The sequence below is a fragment of the Prinia subflava genome, chromosome 6, assembly GCF_021018805.1.
Source record: "Prinia subflava isolate CZ2003 ecotype Zambia chromosome 6, Cam_Psub_1.2, whole genome shotgun sequence".
NCBI classification, from domain to species: domain Eukaryota; kingdom Metazoa; phylum Chordata; class Aves; order Passeriformes; family Cisticolidae; genus Prinia; species Prinia subflava.
The window spans coordinates 27,835,223-27,849,945 of record NC_086252.1 but is presented as its reverse complement, the minus strand read 5'-3'; the positions used below and the strand labels follow the sequence as shown (position 1 = coordinate 27,849,945).

General features: G+C 41.6%; 1 protein-coding gene across 1 annotated transcript in view; it reads left to right on the top strand.

Annotated features, from left to right (window-relative positions):
- CLASP1 (cytoplasmic linker associated protein 1) overlaps positions 1-14,723 on the top strand; it is a 166,726-nt gene that overhangs the window by 47,768 nt on the left and 104,235 nt on the right. The window contains exons 7-8 of the mRNA XM_063400845.1: positions 1,452-1,549; positions 2,848-2,915. Of these exons, the coding sequence (XP_063256915.1) occupies positions 1,452-1,549; positions 2,848-2,915 (166 nt within the window). The remainder of the gene's footprint in view (positions 1-1,451; positions 1,550-2,847; positions 2,916-14,723) is intronic.

Sequence of the window (14,723 nt, the reverse complement as noted above, 5' to 3'; positions counted from 1 at the left end):
CACAGCTCATTTTCCTGTATCCCTCTGCAGAGGGAAACAAAGCTGATCTCTTTCCCTTTGCCCTGGGTCTGGTTCCTCATTCCCAGAAAGCCCGTGCCTGAACTGGTCAGACAGAAATGGCTGTGACAGTGGCTCTGGGTGAAACAGTGCCTGCCCTGGGGCGGGGGCTGCTCCTGGGCTCCCCCGGAGCTGCTCAGTGCTGCTGGTGCCTCCTGAGCGCTGCCAGACCTGCTGGGCTCGGTCACTGCTGCCCTCTCTTGGAGAGAGCATCGAGAAACAGTTCCAGGTCAAGCCGAGATTTGTTTCATTTGTTGTGGATGTGGAAGTTGTTCCGTTAGAGCCTTTTTCAAAAACAGTCCTCTCATCGTTTTCAGCTGATTGGATTGAATAACCCAACGTGCATCTGGTGTTACAACAGTACTTAAACTCATCATTTTCTCAAAAAATAAAATCACTAAAGCTTTGTTATTGCTGTGGTAAACTAAACCAAGTATGATGGTGGGGGCTCTTTGCCTTGCTCCTTGGTATTTCCACAGTCCTGCAGCTGTGCCTCTGCTTCACAGCACACACAGAGGCAATCCTTGCTGTGCGCAAACAGGTCTGTGCCCAGAAACTGGGGGCACCAAAGAGTCCCCACAGGCTGTGCCCAGCAGCATTGGTAGCTAAAGGGGCTGGTGGGCAGGACGAGAGGCAGGAGCGCTGAGTAAGGGCTGGCACGAGTGTAGGAGCTGTCTGGAGGCTGGCAGGGACTGCTGAGTGGGAAGGCTGTGAGGCAGGAGAGTGGGGTGAGGTGGGTGTGAGTCAGGTGTCAGGGTTTTCTTTGGCTAGGAGGCAGGGTATGATTTTGGAGGCAGAGCAGATAGTTTGTTTACCTTCTTTGCCTGCTGTTTTTAGTGGAGGAAGGGTTTAAGTACAGAAAGGTGACATTTTAATCAGATTTATGGCTCTTCTGTTGGCTGGAGGGAAGGATGTGCTCAGCAATTTCTTGCAAATCAGTTTTGAAAATATGCAAAATTCGTGGTGACTCAGGTGATTACTCCTCCCTTCCTCCCTGTTTTGCTATCAACATAGAAACGTAAGTTTCTAAGACAGCATTAAAAAACAGTTTATTTTATAATATCCCAGTAATATAAGGTCTGTTTGTGTCTCTATCCTTTTTTCATCCAGTACCCGTTGTACACAATGGGAGGAGTTTGGCAAAGGCAGCCAAGCTCCTTCTGCAGGAAACCTTTCATCTTACACCTTCACTGCCTTTTCAATTCAATTACCCACTGATACTGTTAACATGTGAAAGGCAGGGTTGGCAGCTTCCTCATGAACTGCCTGGTAATGTGCATAGTGGCAACTGTTGTTGCTGAGAAATATACAGATTTCGTTTCCTAAGACTTATTAGGGAACTAAATTAATTCAAATTGTAAAGATGATTGATTTCCCTCATCTCTCACGTCCAGGTTCGAGATGCAGCAATAAACAGCCTTGTGGAAATTTACAGACACGTTGGTGAGCGTGTAAGGGCTGATCTCAGTAAAAAAGGATTACCCCAGTCTCGGTAAGTTGAGAATGGCCTTAGGTCTTCACTATTTTTGGGCTGCTTTTTATTCCCTTTCTTCCTTCAGAAGACTTCAGGACCCTCATAATTGAACCTTTTCCTGGGATCATTGTTTAATTTTTTTATTTTTATTTTTTAATCTGATAAACACTCAGATTTACTTAATGCAGATCCTGTACCTTTGCCCAAGTATACTGCAGTATCTTTGGAAAACCACAGAAGTTATTAAAGATACTTAGTTAACTGATTTAAGATTAAGAAAATTAATATTTTTCCTTTATGTTCTTCATATGTAGAGAGGAGACACTTCAGAATAGCTTGTGTTTATGCAACTTAGGCTGTCATAAACAACAAAAACCCACAAACAAAATAACCAGTTTTAAGGTTTTATTTAAGACATAAGCAGCTTCCCTCTCTGTCAAAAACCCCCACCCAAACCTCAAACAAAAAGCAAGCAAACCTGTGTCAAAACCAAAGCCATGTCCCTCTGCTTCTGCTGTTCCAGGTGTGTTAGAAAGCTGCTCTGCATCGTGCCTGCAGTGCTCAGCGCAGAGCATGGTTAGACCTGGAGCTGGAGTAGGTGGCAGCTTGTCAGTGCTCAGAGGGAAGAGGTGATTTTAGAGCTGGGGTACATGCAGGTGGAGGCAGCACTGCTGCCCCTTGTTCTCCAGTGGAAACATCTGCTCCCAGAATGTGCCTTCAAGTAATAAACTCACTGGGAAGGAATGATGAGATGTGATAAGGATCTTCTGCTCTGCTAGACCTGTGACATCAATTGGGAAGGTGTCAGGGCCAAAGACAAATGTGTCAAGTTGGTTTTTAGGTCTGTGTTTTGTGGTATTTCTGCAAATAGTTAAGATAGACAAAGTGGTAATGAACTGGAAGTACATATCACATTCAGTAATGTAGTATTTTCAATTATATCTCAGGTTTTCCTTTCAGCTGTGTGGATGTATTTTTTCTAAATTTTAAAATAACTTCATTGCATTGACATTTTCAGCTGACATTTTTGACAGTGCTCCAAATGACCTGAATAAAGCCAAATCTGTCTATAACATCATAAGATGTTAGAATTTCGTTGCCCAAGGAAATGGTGGAATCACTGTACCTGGAAGTGTTCAAGAGCCACATGGATGGGGCATTTGAGGACATGGTTTAGTACAAACATGGTGGTGCTCAGCTAAAGGTTGAACTAGATGGTCTTAGAGGTCTTTTCCAACCTTAGTGATTTTATGATTCTAATATTCCTAAAATTTAAATTCAGTTGTTCATTGTGTATTTCTTTAACTTTCAAACAGGTTGAATGTAATTTTTACAAAATTCGATGAGGTCCAAAAATCTGGCAACATGGTCCAGACTTCAGTTGGTGAGTAGAAGTACTTGTATTCTCTTTTTGGTGCTTTTAGCAAATTTCAATTGGTGAGGCATTCAAATGCATACACAGCAAGCATTCTGTTAGGGGAAGCAAGTATGGTGATTGTTCATAAACATACACAGTGCTTTTGCAACAAAGAAAATGGACGTTTAGCTTTCTGTCTTTTTGTAGTAGCAAAAGGAGAAGGAAGGCTACGTTTTGAGAAGAGAAGGTCTAGCTGTCTTCCTCTTGAGTTACATTAGGGAAATACATCTCCTGTTCTCAAGTGCACATGCATGTAAATTGTTCATAAGGTAAATTAAATAGTAATTCCAGAGAAGAATTTCCTTTTAGTTTAATGCCCTAAAAGGCACAAAGAGAGTGCACAATAATGCAGCAGTGTTCTGTTTAAAGCTCATATTGTTTGTATTTTGCGGTTCCTAAGTGTCTTGAGGTTCCTCCCAAATCTGTCCCAAACCAGGACAATTTTGCATGTTTTGTATGTTTAGGACTGACAGCCAAAGACCCTTATCAGAGCCTAAATTCTGTCTGTCTTGTCTGAAACTAGTATTTTGTTTACTGCAATAACAAGTGTTTATTACTGTGTTTACAGATAAGCTTAGGAGCTAGGAAGTAATTTTAATAGGTATTACTCCTTGTTTAACAATAGATTTTTGTGAGAATTCTTGGTGAGGAAATGCATCTTTCTGCTGACAGTTGAGTAGTGCAGATGAACCTGAGTTCAGCACTGTGGGTTCCTATCAAGCTGACACCCTCTGCAGTGCCAGGGGCAGGGGAGATGCTGTCCTAGTCATTCCCACCATGCTCTTGGAAGTCAAGAGAGCAGAGAGGTTTCTCTTTTAAATAGGAAAAAGTACCTTTTTCACTTCTAGGCACCATTCTTCTTGCCATAACCACTTTTACAGCACAGTAAACTTCATCCCTGCAGAAACAATAAAATTACCTGATTTGAAAATCCTGAAGTTATAGTTTGGATTATTCAGAAATGGGATGTATTATCTTGTATGTTTTGGAATGATGAAGACCTAGTACAGGTTCCTCTGTGATGGAAAGGGTTAAAATGATGCTTTTGCATAATATGGAAGTATTTTGTCTGTACAGGTAGATGAGGCTTACAGGGCTAGAAAAGTGCAGCTGAGAAACAGATGTCCTTGTTCTTTTTTAACAGGTTGGAGGAGAAGTAAATATTTAATCTCTTAGCAAACTTATTTAGGTTTCCAACCTCCAGGTGATTTCTCTTAAACCCTTACTCAAACTGGAACAGATTTACTGCTGATTCAACTGCCTTGCTTTCCACTTGGCTAGGCCAAGGTAGAATTTTTGTCTTGCTAGCAGTGGAATACAATGGGCTTTAAAAAAAAGAAAAAGCAATTTGATGCATCATTGTTCTATGTAGATTGCTGTTTGGTGTTTCTGGGAAGCAGACTTGTGATCTGAGATTTATTGCTACATCTGAAGCATTGGTGTGTGTCAGTTCTTCTACTTTTAGGCTTCATTGAAAATTATTTTTTCTTTTATGCCCCTCTTGTCACTGTTTCAGTGAAAGATTTACCCATTTTGTGCATAGAGATCCTGAGACCTTATGGTCCCCATCTTCTGTCCTTGACTCCATGGATAGGCTTTAGTACTGTACTCCTTATTCTTCCCTCTCTTTAATTTGATCTTCTGGTGTCTCGCTGTTCTTGCTTGTGCTGTGGCAGGATGCAATCCCTGGAGTCTGTGTGTGGTAGGATTTCTCCTCAGCAGAATCTCCTGTATGAACATTGAGACAACAAAGTAACCTGGAGAGAAAGGGAGGGCGGAGGAGTATTGAGGGTCAAAGAGAGCAAAGCATAGGATCTCCTAGTGTTCTGCCAGAACCTTTTCATCTTCCCTAGAAATGAAAAAGTCCATAGTTGCAGAATTTATGTAGTTCTCATTTGTGAATTTAGTAATGATAATATTACTTATTAACATCTTCTGTGGGTGTTTGAGGGGAGGGTTCAGTTTCCCTTGTTTGTTGCTTCTTCCTTGCCCTCCAAGCACACCACAAATACAGTGTTACATGGTCGTCCTATCTCGTGTGCCAACAGCTCTGTGCAACTCTCAGTTTATCTTTTTGAGATTGTGTAAGCCACCAAAAGGAGGCTTATCTTCCCCTGTGGTCACAAGTTTATTGTGGCCTAAAGACAAGCTAAGTTTGTCAGGTTTCATGTGTCCCTGACACTTTCTGAACAAAGGTGACACTTTCAGCAGTTGTCAGACTCACCAGGGAGGATGGTGATAGATATTGCACATGCAGATTTGCCTTTCTCAGGAAATAGTGGAAATAGCTCAGTCTTGTTAACCCTTTGAATCTGGCAGGGTGGTTGGATGGGATGGGTGCTATGTGAATGTGCTTCTCCTGTGAGTAATCAAGAGCAGGCTGATGGCTGAAAGGTCACTCACAACTGAGCACCAGAGTTGTGCTAATGACAACCAGACTTGCAAGTGGTTGTCAAACCTCTCCTATTGCAGAACACAGTGGTCCTGGGCAATTGGGACAGCAGCTGGGGCTTCTAGAATGGTGGAACACAGTAAAAACTGCTCTCTAGGCTCTGAGACTGCTGTTTGGGATAGCAGTTTCCTCTACCTGTTCACTGAGGATTCAAGTAAAAGGAAGTAATTGCAGCAGTACTATTTGTGTATCAGGAATACATTGGAGATTAGTGAGTTGCTCTGACTTGTTAAAGGTTTCATATCTTGTGGTTCCCAAGACACAAACAAACAGAAATTCTACACAGACTACTAGAAAAGTTGCTTACAATAATAGGACGTTTTTGTAATTCAAAGAAGAAATCTAATGAATCAACTCTAATCAGACTGTGAATTTCAAGTCTCTGAAAATAATTCATGTTTTGTTTTTGCTTATCTTTCTATACTGTAGTCCATTAATGCTTGTTTGAGTTTATCTTGAATTGTTTGGGTTTTGTTGTTTTTTTTTTTTTTTTTGGCTAGGCTTTGTTTTTATCATTTAGTAACACAGGAATCAAATGCATAGTGGGGTGGGGGAGGTTTGCATAGTAATCTGAAGTGTTTCATTAAGTCGGAGGAGGTTTTGGCATGCCCAAGTATGCTGCTTGTTGCTAGGCTACCAGCAGCCCTTATATCCAGAATATGAAGTTAAAATCCATGCTGGATTTCTCGATGATTCTCAGTGCATCTCTGTTTTCTTATCTGGCATATAATTAGTCAGCCTCTTGAAGCAAAAATTATAGTTTTTCCCCCTTTGGGCTTTCAGCAAGCTAATTATTTTCTATGTAACTGCTTTTGCTAATTATGCAGATGCCTTATTCCCCTGGGACAAATACATTTTCAGCATGAAAGAGCCAGTAATTGCCAGCTAGTCAGCTGTTGTCTTTGAGTGGCATTGTGTGATGATCTTTAGTTGGATGTGATACAGAGAGGCTATTGGACAGAGACTGCAGGAAATTCATGCTCTGTGGTTTTTCTTGCTGTTATCTGGAAGGATCTTAACATGAACTGTACAGATTTTCCATGTATTTCAGTTGACTTTGAGTCAGACTTGGACTCCAGAAGAGTTTATAATCAAATTTTAGTACAGATTTAGAATAAAATAAATTATCTACTGAAAAATACAGGCTGATAGGAATCAATGACCCAAACCAAAGCTATAAGTTACCAAAATGTTTTGGTGTGTTTTTTTATGCTTTTGATCATTGTGAGGTCCTAATATGATATTCTTCAATATAAATCTTCATTTTTTTAGTAGGTCACAAAATTTTTGGGAGATACATTTATATTTGTGCATTAAGGGATAATGTGGTGGTGTTCCTGTGGGCAAGGAGGGCATTGAATTTTCTTGTTGATGTTGAATTCTGACTCAGAAGAACAAGATTTAGGGATGGTGGAGGTGGTAGTGTTCTTGGGCTGGAAGGAAATCAGAGCAGGAGATCCTGAAGCCAGAATTCTGGAGCTGAGATCTCTCCCCACGGATACTTGCGTGGAGTAAGGTGAGGGAAGGATGCAATTTTGGTAGCTGACTGCATGAGTGTGTGTTCTAAGAGTAAGCAAGTGAATTAAAACAGTGCTAAAATAAGAGATGTGATAATTTCAGTTACTGAAAACCTATTAAGAAGGAGCAATGCTGCTTTTCAGTAGAACTACTTCTGTATTTGGGAGGGTGTATATAAGAAAAATATGCTATTTACTAAATGAATTCTGTTTGTGCAGTTGAGAACTTGGAGTTAAATAGATGAAAGCTGTAGCTATTTTAGATTCCTGTGTTGTGCTGGTAATAAAGCTGAGTCATTGGAAGCTATTTTGATATTTATTACATGAAGGAAAATCACCCACATTTGCCAAGTGATGCCATGCATAAGAGGGTGGAATATTGTTTGTTTGTCAACACACATCCAAACAGCAGAATTGCAGATGGGAAGGAGGGACAACTGCCCAGGATAACAGATATTTTCAACCAGTAAATGCTGCACTGTGTTTTTTTTTTGCATTCATACCTCCTTGTGCAATTAAATTTCCATTATGGCTTGTACTCTATTAATGCAGTTCTCAAGTTGAAATATGAAGTGAAATAGAAGATTGATTTAATTGACTCAGCATTTTTAGGGCATGAATAAAGCAAATAAATACCTCTTCACTTGTGTGGGAGCTGAGAGAGCAGTAATGTCTGAGTGATATTTGAATGAACACAATTAACTGATAGTACATCCCTGTGGAAGGTATAAATGGACAAGAAGAGCTCTGCTCCCTTTCTGACAGCTTTGTAAATAAGCATATTTCTGAAATTCTCAAATGTAGAAGGGGAGGGGTGTGAGCAAGCAGGCACAGGGGGGCACATGGAGCTCAGCTGCGTGCTGAACAGGCTTTTATTTTGGAGGAGAGGTGGCAATCGCCTGCTAGGTCACACAGCAAAGTGCTGTAGGAGGGTGCCGAGTTTGCTGGTGATTAAGTTGCTGAGAAACATGTACTGAGAGACGTGGGGCTGCTCCCCAGCACAGTGCCCTTCCCCAGCAGCTCCCCAGCACTGCAGAGAATGACTACAGGGAAAGGTAGGTGCTGGGGAATGTGCCACAGGGATGGATGGGTTTATTTGTTAATGTCAGAGTATTCCACTGCCGTTTCTTTTTAACGGTGTGAAGAGACTGAAGCAATCTTGCAGTAAAAGTGGAACTTAAAAAAAAATAGTCTGCAAGCATCTGTAGCCTGGCGTCATCAAGCTCAGTTTAAGATTCTATAAAATATGGTCTGTTTGATGGGGTGAAGAAAGAGGATGTGTGCATATATAAGAGGCAAGAACAGGTGGAGAGAGGTGGAGGACATGAATTTTCAAAAACCCTGCTGGTCTGTGTTGTTTTTGACTGATAATTGAGACTTCCATTCCCTAACTGTTTCCTTTTGCAGCATCAGTTGGGAAGATTATTTAAATTGGTTATGAGTACTTTTGAATTAACATTGTATCACAGTTCCAAGAATGTACCAACTAGAGACATCACTTTTTTAAAAAAACCTGTATTTTTGTGTTTTAACTGAGTTTCTGTAATAGGATATATGTAGTGGTTGATGAGGCTGGATTGGGTCTAGGGGAAATGGAAAGGCAGATGAGCTCTGTATCTATTCACCTGAGAAGAATTAATTTGCAAGAGGGAAATATATTGTGATTTTTTTTTTTTTTGTATGTAAGAAGCCTGTGCGTTTCATCTGAGCTTTCAGAGGAGATGTTTTCTGTTAGCCATCTTTACAAAAGCTGCATTTTCCTTCTTCCCCCCCCTTTCTCTTGAGTCAGTGTACCTGTTGTCTTTTTCAAATCCTTACTATACTGTGGATGTAGTAGACTAATTTTAGGAAGTCTGAGTCGGTCATTATCCAAATTTTACAGACCTTGGGTTTGTATTGATGTTTACTGTCTTGAGGTGTGAGTCAGTTGGCAGCTTTTTTTGTGACAGAACATGGAAATCTGGGCAAACTGAGTGCTGTGGAATGAATACTGCATGCTACAGTACGTGCTGTTTGTATGGACAGGTCTTTATTTTATCCTGTTGGAACATTGTTTTCCAAGGCAACTCCTGCATGTATTTTCAGAGGAAGCAGTGGATGCATGTGTGTGGTGTTCCTTGTTCACCATCACTAAATGCCTCCCAATGCCAGGAAATTAATACAGAAACCTGTCTGGGCTGATTCTCCTCCTCATGAGCTGCATCACCTGTCAGTGGATAGTGTCACCATCTACACCTGACCTTTGCACTCTGGCTCTTCTGTCCAGGTCACAAGAGGAGTTGAGAATAATCCATGATTTTTCCAAAGTTAAAATTGTGAATCATTAATGTACTTCACTGTTTATTACAGACAACAAGCATATATTTGTTGTTGTCAGTGAAGTGTGATGATTTCATCATGCTGGGAACTTCTCAGCTTTAAAGATCAGCTAGTGGAATGAAGAGCCTGGGGCAATGGTCCAGCTGATCTTATCAGTTGGGAAATGTCTGACCTCCAGGTCACTGTTGGTTGTCTGAACTGTAGTAGTAGCAAATGTCAGAAGAAAAGTGTGTAAGTTAATGTATTGTGAATTCTGAATTGACTCCAAAGTACCTTGATCTAGGATTTCCTTGAAAAGAAAATTTTATCACTTCCCCTAAGCCTGGTGGTTTTATATGAACACACAAATAGTCTTTTGGCAAAGCTTTGGTGTAATTAAGCAGAACCAATTTCTTACCAGCATCACTAACAGAAGTGCATAAGGTGCAGGCTGAAGGAGTGGGAAGTTAAAGGATGAGATGCTGCTTTTTAGTGTGGGCTTCATGAGTAAAAGATCTCCATTATTACTGATGGAAGTTAAATACACGAATATCCTGCACATCTGGAGATGCATTTCTTCATGCAGGGCCTATTCTCCTCTTCCTCATTGGTAAAGTACCATGTGTATCTGAGCAACCTCAGTGGGTGCCTCAGAGAACACATGCAACTTAGAAAACATGGCAAGGATGAATTTCTAGTCCAGTGTCCATAAAGAATTAGAATGAAAAAAATCCTACACCCTTCCGTCCCATGGAAACTGCAGTAACATCTGGTACAGCTGTGGAGGTGATCACAGATCAGAAATGCTTAGTACTTTGCTGTTTTCTCTGCTATGGTCTTTTCTTTCAAATTCTTTTATGTATTTTGGTGTCAGGTTGGTTTCACCTCTAAAACAAAGCCTTTAATTTGCAGTGGTCATTGTCTTTGAAATCTTTGCACCAGTTTTCTGGTATCTTCTGTGCTGTCTTTCCCAGATGGCTTTCCTTTGTAGATGTTCTGTCAGAAAGAATTTTTGGTCAAAGCTAGAGCAATATTAACTCCAGTGGCATTTTTACATGAAAGGACTAACTAAATATTCTGGTTTTGATTGCTCAGCTTTGTCGTTCATGGTACACAGAACCTTCCAGGGGCAAATTTATCAGTAAGATGGTTCATACATATGCCCGTGCACACACATACTGATCACTGCGAACACAGCAATAATTTAAGTCAGCCTTTTTATTCTCAGCAATTCTCAGCAATAAGAGATGGGAGTACAAGCTATTCAAATATGGTATGGCACACTGAAGGGCAATCTGGTGGGAGTAAAAAGTATCCCACAGCTGTACACTGTGCACATTCCTGAAGTTTATTTGGGTTGTATTTCACACACACTGACTTCAACACTTGTTGGGGTACACAGTACTTGTACTCCAGTGAGCACAAGTGAAGGTATCACAAACTTCCTGCTCCTATGAAAGTAATTACAAAATTGTTCTTGACATAAAAGTCCTTGCCTGAGGCTCACAAATAGTTCAGTTTCCAAGAAAGTGGTGGAGGAGTAGGTGTCTTTCTTTCCCCTTCCTGTAGGCTGGCTGGGTGCTGGAGAGTAGTCTCCTAATAACTACTTTTAAATGAATGCTCTGGGCTGTTTTTATATAGAATCACTGTCCCAGTTAGAATTCAATTGCTGTCCTTAATCAGCTGCCTCAGTGGTGGCCAAAGACTGCTTGGGGAAGAGATGAAATTTCTTGCACCCCTTGTGGGGCACTTTGATGAATTCTGTGCTGCTGCTCTCATTTATTTGATGAGATTTGTTTTCAGGTTGAGCATGTAACAAGTGGACTGAGTTTAGCTGCTGTAATTAGCAGCCTCTGAGGACAGCAGTCTCTCTGTGGTAATTGGTGAAATACAGGATAGGCTTTTATGGGCAACAGAAATACATGAAAGGTGTGTTTCTCCTACCAGCAACAAATAATATCCCTGTCCTTGTATATTGTAACTACAGTAGTTGCAGCTTCCATAATTGTGAAGTTTTTTTAGTGTCTAGATGGAAGAACACCTGGTTGATTTCTAAAGAACCTGAGTCCAAGTGCTTGGAGGCTTGAAGGTCTTCTTGTACCTAGTTACTTTTCAGATCATTGACTTTAGGCTGGATGAGGTTTAGACTGCTGAACCCGTTTCTGAGGAAGACTTACTGATACAGATGGTATTATGCAGTTTTAACATGCAGTGGTAGAACAAAACCTGCTGTTACAGCCATGTGAGTTGGGGACATGAAGAGGGGCTTTATTCAAAATGCAGGAGTGGACAAATGCTGGTTTGTTACTCCAGAGGAAAGTACAGGAAAGGCATTGTCTGTACTTGGCCCTAGTCTGGCATTACACTGCCTTCCTCCTCCGTTATGTTTGGCTGAAGTGTTTTGTTTGTAGCTCAGATACAGTGATGTGAAATAGAACAAAACTGATCTATAATAAGTAAATGCATCCTATTTTTGTAGTATTAAGACAGCAAATACTGCATAATGACTGGGTTTCTTCTGCCTGCTGAAGGAATTAATTCTGCCCTACTGCTCTGTCAAAAGAATCCTTTTGTTGCATTGTGCAAAGCAGTTTGAATCTCTTTTTTTTTGTTTATTCCCCTGAAGCCCCAAAGCTGCAGACAGCCCTGAATAATCCTGGCTAGGTTTACACCCCACATGTACCCTGCAGGGATCTCACTGCAGACAAATCTTCATGAGGAAAGCTGCTAATGGCTGCTGCTTTGCAGTTGGCCTTCAGAGTCAAGCCAGGGGAATTTTATAACAAATAATGCACCACAGAGGAAGAGAGAAATACCTTCATCCTCTGCTTTTTTCAAGAATGGCAAAACCTATGGCGCTGACATTTCCAGAGCTGTTCCCTTTTCTGTGACACACCTAACCTGCCTTCCCTCAGAGCTTGTCAGTGCACCACAAAATCCTTTAGATGCTTTACATGGAGGTTTCTGGTGTGAAATGCAGATGCTGATGTCTAAGGAGTATGAGACATACGTGGGCTTCATTGGATACAAATGCTTGAATGCAGAGGTAGAAGAGAGAAATTTACACCATTTTTTTTTCTCCAGATCTTCTCCCTTTGATACTAATGGACTCTAATGATTTCAATGGGAAATGCACAGGCCCCTATGTAAACTGCTGGTAGACTATGTTGTAAAAAGCCTTGTTTTTGAGTATTTTAGGCATGACTGCTCCTAGCCTTCCAGAGGGAGGGGGGAGATAGAAGTTTTAGGTATGAAGCAGTGTTGGCACTGCTTCTGCTAGTGTTTATGCAGTTGGCAGTGTTGGTGCTGCCTTCCCCATGTAGTGAGACTGTTCCCTTTGGCTGTGGTGTGGGCAGAGGAGAGATGTGTACATCTTTAAGGAATGCATGTCTTCCACATACGCCTCTCCTGAGTAATGGGACGCCTGTCTAGCGGAGCTCTGGCTCATAATGAGACCTGACATTTCTAATTAGGGCTGCTTTATGAAGAATGGGTCTAACTCTGTTCTCCATCATTTGTTTCCTCCCCTGAACTCCCCCCACACCTCCTGCTGTGGTCAGGGGCAATCCTGGAGGGCAGCCCTGGAGAGGCAGGGCTGGGCACGCTTCTTCCTGCTGCAGCTCTGCCAGTGTGCTTCAGCTCTGATTTGTGCTCCTGCTGTTTGAGCTCTGTGCTGGGCAGGAGCTGAATCTGCAGAGGGTTCTAATCACATGGAGCTTCTGTGATGTGGAGGGACAATCACGCTCCTTTTCACTGGAGACCTAAATAAGATCTGGTCCTAAGCTTCCACAGGCAAAATATTTATGCACCAGCACACTGAAACTTATTCTCTGCTCCCTCCCCCTTAAGAAGCTCCACAGTTGTCTCTAGTGCTTTCCTTAGATGTCTTTCTCTTTCTTTCCTTTTTGATGTGTGCGCTGGATTTTGTCTCACTGCAGTGGGATTTCTCCAAAGACTCTGTATTGGGTCTTTGTATGCACACTGTGCTCCGTGCTTGCTGCTCCCCTTCATGGCATTCTCTGAAGCCTATTTATTATCATGGGCTTTAAAGCACTCTTGTCCCTGTTTTTGACCTAACTATTTCTTGTTTGTAGCAGCACATTATAAGGAGTTGTGTTTGCTCTGCCTGAAGGTGTGGGAGATGTGGCAGCATACTGGGGCCCTGGGAGCTTTGTGACAGAGGTGGACAGTGCCAGGTCCCTGTGTCTTTGTGTAAACCAGGCCAGGCACTCCATCAGCTGCAGCAGAATGTTCCCTTTGGGGCCTCCAGTGTGTGCATGTAGCATTTGGTCCTTTCCACAGCTTCTTCCCAGGAAAGCTGGATCACAGAGCCATCTGAAACACTGTTTTACATGCCCCAGAAATGGTAAATAGTTCCAGTCAGAGGTGAGAACGTACCTGAACTGTGTGTGATGGTGCTCTGCACCCTTGGCCAGCGATGGTCTGACCCGTATTTGGAAGCAGGTGATCTCTGCTTCCTCATGGCATGGAAGGGGTTTCTGTGAAACTACACACAGGACAAATGCCAGTCAAAAGCTGTGATGAGCAGCTCATTTTATAAATTTTGGGCTGGAATCTTGACTTTCCTGTACCTATAATGCATAGACCACCAATTCTGGAAAACCTCTCAATTAGCAGTAAGATCTTTTTCATCAAGAGGTTTTCAGTTGGTTTTGTGCAAGTTCCAGTAGTCCACATACTTGAGGGACTGAGAGGACAGCTTGGGGTTTTTTCCAATGAGTTTATATTTTTCGTCACTTTGAAGACAGTGAGTGAAGCACTGGAGGAGGTTGCCCAGAAGATCTTCATCTGTGGAGGTTTTTAAAATGAGTCTGGATGTGGCCTTGAGCAATACAACTTTTTCAGCCCTGCTTTTGGAAGGAGATTGGGTTACTTGACCTTCAGAGGTCCCTTTTAACCTAAGTTATGCCATTATTTCATTTTTCCTCCTGTAGGATGCAGTAGTTATGGAAGATCTTCAAATTGATTCAGTATTTTTTACTCAGTAAGCTGAAGGCAAGGGTTTGCCAGTGTCATTTGAGATTGTGTCTGTTCTTCAGCTCTTCAGTTTATCAAGAGTGGTAACTGGGCTAAAGGCAGAAGAGAATGTGAGCTCAGCTAACAACACAACCTGATGTCAGCAGGAAAAGGCTGCAAGCCACAACAGAGGCACTTCTATAAATGGCAGCCTGTATCGTTTAATGCACATCCTCTGCTGATTTGGTGTTATGCTAGAATGGGTGACAATGCTTCACTTCAGTTTTATTGGTCTGTCATCAGTGTGACTGTCAAGTTGCACATGGGCAATTTCAGTGAAGCATTAAGATGCAGATTGTTCTTTGATTTTAATATTAAGAATTTAAAGCTTGATATATAAATACGACTATATTCTAATTATTTATGTGAAGAGCAGTTTGCTACAAATTAGTAGGTGACCTGTGTTTTGTTCCATTTAATCTTCATGCCATTCTTCATTACTTCATACTATTATTAGGAGTTTTCTGAAGC